Genomic DNA, 6,456 nt, shown 5'->3' with positions numbered 1-6,456 from the left:
ATTATAGCAACACCCTGAAAATCTGCATTGTTTTGAGGCTTTTTATCTAGAATAGCATATGTAAATAACACAGTTCTATATATATTCAATGCCTAAAAAATTTACTGGCAAAAAATTTTTTTAAAGATTTATTTATTCATTTGGCGGGGCGGGGGGGTGGGCAGAGAAGGAGTTGGAGAGGGACAAGCAGACTCTGTGCCAAATGAGGAGCCCAACAAGTAGCTCCATCTCATGACCCTCAGATCATGACCTGAGCTGAAATCAAGGGTTGGAAATTTGACCAACTGAGCCACTTGGGTGCTGGCAAAAATTTTAAGTGAAATTTTCCACCTGAAGCTACATTATTCTTATTTGGGATATGCCTAAAAGTTGCTGGGATATTGAATTTACTTATTTAATTTGCTGTATTCTGTGTTTAATGTTTTGACTTTTGTTTTTGAAGATTTTTTTTCCTTTGGCTAGTGTAGTAAGTCTTATCATGAAGGAGCACTTCTCTGATTACAGTCTTTATATTCACACCTGAAAAAATGATAATTGCCTTCTCTTTGCCTTATCTGTCAAACAGAAGAATAGTAGTATGCTCAAGAGGAATAATTGTATGATCATTGATATTGTTTTCTTCTTTCCTGATGCATCTTTCATTAGAGCATTAAACACAGAAGCCAGGGACCTTGAAATCCTAAATCTGTGGCATCATGTCGTCTGGATTTTTCCCCCTCCACTAACACAAACTAAGTACTATGCTAGCTTTTCAAATGTTTTCAAAATGGAATCCAGGTTTCCAAAAATAGTAGATTTCCTGCAATATGTCCTGCAATTCATTTACTAGGCAAAATGTTTTGCTATATTGTTTTATAATATTTTCTCCATGTTGAGAGGGAGCCAGTACCAGCTCTGATCATGTGCCTAAATTTGAGAGTTGAATCCCAGGAATGACAGTCACTATCATAGGCAAGGGACATGGACTTGCTCATGTTTGCTTGAGAGCTAGAATGCTCCCATAAATGTAGGTCCACCCTTGACATTTACAATAGATTATTTCTATGATGAAATGATCATTTCATCGCAGTGAGGGACCATTTCTGCAGCCCACCCCATCCCTGAATCTATTCTTTCCAATGTACACAGACTTGTGCTTCTCTGGCAATTAATGTAACCCATTGACTCCGAGAATCATTTTTCTTCTAGTTATTAAAGCTATACTTCCATAATAACTCTGATACTACAATGCAAGTGTTAAGTATTGAATTGATCTGAATTTTTATTGACTGATTATAGTTTATATTATATGTAAAAGTTTTAAAATTTGATTTCTAATGAGATAATGCAATGTGAGCCAAGGTGTTTTTTTCATTGATCTGTGCTTCTTCATGTCCCTCAAGCTATGTTACTTTTAGAAGACTTCCTATTTATTGATGCATAAAATGATCACGTCAATGAATATAAACTATCCCAAAGTAATATGTTTCAAAAATAACATTTCATTAATATCCAAATTAAAACTCATATATCCCGGCTTTATACAGTTAGGGAAAATCCATTTTCCAGAAACAAATGTGACTCAATATCACCAAAAAAGAATATAACTGAAAGGACAGGATTGATCATATTTATACTTTGAGCAATTAATCATAGCCTCTCTTGATGTTTATCAACAATTATTCTTACAACTACAAATTTGAAAATTAATGTAATGTTGAAAACCTGCATGGGAGCTTCTGCCCACTGCCTGATCAATTCCATGCTCACAATTACAGAATCCTTGAATGCCTTGAGCTTTTATCTTCAATCAATTACATAAATTTCCTCAAGATAGATGTGCTGTCATAAGCCCAGGAAATATTTTCTTTTACTTTCCATCACTAAAAAGAAGTACTAGTACAAAGGAACTTCCAGTAGCTTTGGAAAAATTGATGTTCTGAACTATCTTTGCTAGTGTATAGAAATGCAATTGATTTTTGCTATTGATCTTGTGTGCTGCAAACTTGCTGACCTTGTTTATTAGTTCTAATAGTTGTTTGTGGATTTTCTATATACAGGGTCATGTTCCTTCTCCCTTTCCTGTCTTATCTTGTCTTTCTCTGTCTCCTTCCTTCCTTCCTTCCTTCCTTCCTTCCTTCCTTCCTTCCTTCCTTCCTCTAATTATTCTGGAAAAAAACCCTCTAGTACAATGTTGAATAGAAGTGGTACTTGACAGGATGAGCACTGGGTGTTATTCTGTATGTTGGTAAATTGAACACCAATAAAAAATAAATTTATTTAAAAAAAGAAATGAAAAAAAAAGAAGTGGTGAAAGCAGATATCCTTTTAGATATCCTTTGATTGTTACTGATCTTAGGCAGAAAACATTCAATCTTTCCCTCATTAACTATAGGTTACCCATAGATACTTTTATCAAGTTGAGGAAGTTCCCTTCTATTTCTAGTCATTCTAGTGTCTTTATCATAAAAGGGTGTTGGATTTTGTCCAGTGCTCTTACTATGTCTCTTGAGATAATCATGTGTATAACATGTACATGTACACAAAGAGACTTTCATTTTGAATTTTTATTTTTATTTAACTAGGGTTAACCAAAAATCCTGCAACTTTTTTTTTTTTGGCTTGGCAGTAGACATTTAATATTCTACCATTTTGTAGATGAAAAGTTGTTTGAAAAAGATTCTTCTTTATTTTTACCCAAATACATATATACCAAGACGTTCATATATAAGTGGGGTTATGTGATCATGGTTTTATTTCAATTTTTTCCTTTGTCTTATTCTACCCATTCTTCTTTCTGATCACATTTCTTAGTTTATGCTTCAGATAACCTTCATTAGAATTTCTTTTTCTTTAATACTTTATATGCTCAGTGATTATATAAAAGTAAATATTTCTAAGATACACAAATATTCTATATATTCACCCAGACGCATGCTTATACTAAAATTTTCCAACCAAGAGTATTGCCTTTCTTTTGTTCTATTTTAATATTCTTTTAAGAGGTTTTATACTTTATATATAAACTGCTCCTTAAGTTAAATTTATCCTTTTGGCAATTAAACTTTTTTGACTTTTATGACCAAAATAACATTTGCTCATTGAATTCCTGTTGCTTGTTGCTATTACAGTCTATTAATTTTTAAAATATTTTCCAGTTTTTTTCAACTAGGATACAAAATTCCTTTACTAATTCCTTTAGTTTCCTACTAGAGTTTCTTGAGTTTTCTATTATGTAAGAATGTCCTCAGTATAAAAAAAAGATATGTCAAATTTCATCAATTTTAAGGCAGTGTCAATTGTAAGGCATGCCATTATACTATGTATCACTAAGTGTAAAGAAAATGTTAGTAATTAGCCTATGAACAATGGTTGATGCCATCCATTGCATGAAATATCTGCATTTCAGAAAAGCAGAATGTGAATAAGATTTTAAAATCAAGGGAATGCAATTGTTTTATATATTCTTTCCCATATTTATCATGATTATTTTTTTCTTATGTTATTGCATGTCCAAGATCTTCTGCTAAAATATGGAGCAGTTCTGATTTTTACTTATTACATTCATTGGGATGGGGTTTATCTATGCTATTGAACTTTTTAAAGAACTGGCCTTTGAGCGTTTTTTAAAAGATTTTATTTCTTTATTCCTGAGAGACAGAGAGAAGCAGAGACATAGACAGGAGGAGAAACAGGCTCCTCACAGGGAGCCTGATGTGAGACTCCATCCCTGGATCAGGATCACGCCCTGAGCCAAAGACAGACGCTCAACCGCTGAGCCACACAGGCTTCCCTGGCTTGTGAATTTTTAAAACTTATTTAATCGGTTTCACTTTCTACCCATAGTAAGTTACATTTTCCATTTACTTTTGTTTTCTCCTTTTTAAAATTCATTAGTATAGATTCCTCGCTTTCTGGCTAGTTTATATATTTATTTTTTCTAATGCATATATTTAGGATAATAATTCTAACTACAGCTTTTTTAGTGCTCCGAATAATTTGCGATGGCATGTCTGCATTTTATTTCTTTCCAGATAGCAATTAGTTAATTTGATGTATATTCCTTAATTTCCAAGGAATTATATCAATCTGGATTTTTCAATTCTTTATAAGTAAAACTCTTTACATTTCAGGTATTATTAGAATTTGGACTATAAGAGTTTAATTTGTATTAGATGGAGGCACAGGCTATCGAATACACTGGGGAATGTTTTCTCCTTGACTCACAGCTCTAAGTAGCAAATGGTATTTTTAAGAAAAAAAGTAATTTTTCTGTGAAAATGGGTTTGGTTTTCTAATTCAAACTTTCACTGAATGTGCAGCTATTTTGTCTTTCCAAGTACTCTCACCACATTAATCCTGAGACTTTAAACCTAAGCCTTTGTGATCCATAATGCAATCTCCTGTTCCCACCCTCCAGTCTATGCTCACCTCAAGACCCACAAGTCACTTTATAGATTATTACTCTACTTTTGGTTGAATCTTTATTTCTGATACCTCCTGTTTACAACTTTGTAATGATTTCAGCTATAGATTTAAGAGAATATTTATTACATTTTATCCAGTGTTTCTGTGTGTTCATAGTAGTGAATTTTGTCTATTTTCTCAATATTAGAAGTGCTATTCTTTCTCACGTGTATTTTAAACTATACAATTATTCATCCATTTTAGACATTTTACCTAAAATTACTCTTATCACATGTGTTTAGATATCGTTACTGTGTATATTGAAGAGCTACAAAAATTTTTACCCTGTATTCTCCTGATGAGTAACTTTTATTATCTATTGTAATAATATTATGAAGTTAATTTCTCTTCAGAATGGTTTTTAAGAAATGCAAAAGTATCAAATATTGGTTGAAAAATCAAGAATGGTATAAGCAGGGCTCAAAGTTAAGGAACTGTTGAGAAATTAATGTAACTGAAGTATATACTATTAAAAAGCAAGATTATAGTCTTCAAAAATAAAATGTCTGTGGACATTTATTCTTGCTTCTGAGATGTTTTAAAAATACTATTTCCTTTTACTTAGTTGAGAGCAAGGCAATCCTTTTGATTGAGTCCTCAAAGGCTTTCTTAACTTGATTGTTTCTCAAGGTATAAATAAATGGGTTCAATGTAGGTGAAATAGAAGAGATGAGCAGTGAAACCACTTTATTAATGGTCACTTTTTCCTTTGCTGTCGGATTCATATAGATGAAAATGCATGTGCCATAGGTGATGGATACCACAATCATGTGGGAAGAACAGGTCGAAAAGGCCTTTTTCCTTTGTTGAACAGAAGGGAATCTAAAAATTGTCTTGATGATGTAAGCATATGACAGAACCACACAGGTAAGAGTCATATTCAAGGTCAGTATGGCACATATTATAACTGTCCATTCCATGAACCTTGTATCTGAACATGAGATTTTCACTAAGGGAAATGCATCACAGCCAAAATGATCAATTATGTTAGAGTCACAAAATTTTAGATTTAAACCCAGACTAAGTGGTGGGATTATTATACATAAACCAGCCACCCAACAACAGATATTGAGAATCCTGCAGACACTGTTACTCATTATGATCACATAATGCAAGGGTTTGCAGATGGCAACATAGCGGTCATAGGACATGGCGGCCAGCAGAAAAAACTCTGATACTCCACAGAGGTCAGTAAAAAACACTTGAATGACACAAGCATTATAGGTAATAACATTGTCACCTGTTGCTATGCTATACAAATATCTGGGAATAATGGCAGATGTGAATGAGATCTCCAAGAAGGAGAGATTTTTTAAGAAAAAGTACATGGGTGTTTTAAGGTGGGGATCCACAAAAGTGAGTATGATGATGGCCAGGTTTCCAGTTATACTCAAAGTGTAGGTGAGAAATAGAAAGATAAAAATCAGAACTTGCAGCTCAGGGTCATCTGTCAGTCCCAGCAGAATGAATGTTGTTATTGTACCGTTTCTCATCACTGACTTCTGACTTCTCTCCGATGTGTATGTGATATTCAGGTAGATTTTCTTATAGATTATAGATTATTTTAACTGTTCTAAAACATAATGTATTAAAGTTTTATATTTCATTATATTTATAATATAACAGAAGCATATATTATATATACATTTACATTTCATGTCTATCCTGTGCTTAGGATTTTTCCCATGTGACTAAGTAGATTACTGAGAGACTGACACTGAGAGAGTGTCATTTTATGGGTGAAAAAATTCTTCCCTACTCAGAAATTAAGTCACAAAATTTAACCCTCGATTTCATGTCTTTTCTTGACACTTTGGGTCTTTTTAGAAAAACAGTGCTAATATAACTTGAGTTCACTTTATTTTTTTTCAAATTTTTATTTATTTATGATAGTCACACACAGAGAGAGAGAGAGAGAGAGAGAGAGAGAGAGAGAGAGGCAGAGACACAGGTAGAGGGAGAAGCAGGCTCCATGCACTGGGAGCCCGACATGGGATTCGATTCCGGGAC

General features: G+C 33.3%; 1 protein-coding gene across 1 annotated transcript; it reads right to left on the bottom strand.

The window, feature by feature from the left end:
* Positions 1-5,003: 5,003 nt before the first annotated feature.
* Positions 5,004-5,939, bottom strand: LOC129510574 (olfactory receptor 6C68-like). Its single transcript, XM_055326795.1, has one exon. The coding sequence runs from the start codon at positions 5,937-5,939 to the stop codon at positions 5,004-5,006; it is 936 nt and encodes a 311-aa protein (XP_055182770.1).
* Positions 5,940-6,456: the final 517 nt, after the last annotated feature.

Source organism: Nyctereutes procyonoides, unplaced genomic scaffold (assembly GCF_905146905.1).
Source record: "Nyctereutes procyonoides isolate TBG_1078 unplaced genomic scaffold, NYPRO_anot_genome, whole genome shotgun sequence".
Classification (NCBI taxonomy): Eukaryota; Metazoa; Chordata; class Mammalia; order Carnivora; family Canidae; genus Nyctereutes; species Nyctereutes procyonoides.
Note: the sequence above shows the minus strand (reverse complement) of the source record. Positions and strands in the feature narration are given on the sequence as shown.

Coding starts and splice junctions, on each gene's coding strand:
- LOC129510574 (XM_055326795.1), bottom strand. CDS start 5,939: ATGAGAAACGGTACAATAACAACATTCATTCTGCTGGGACTGACAGAT.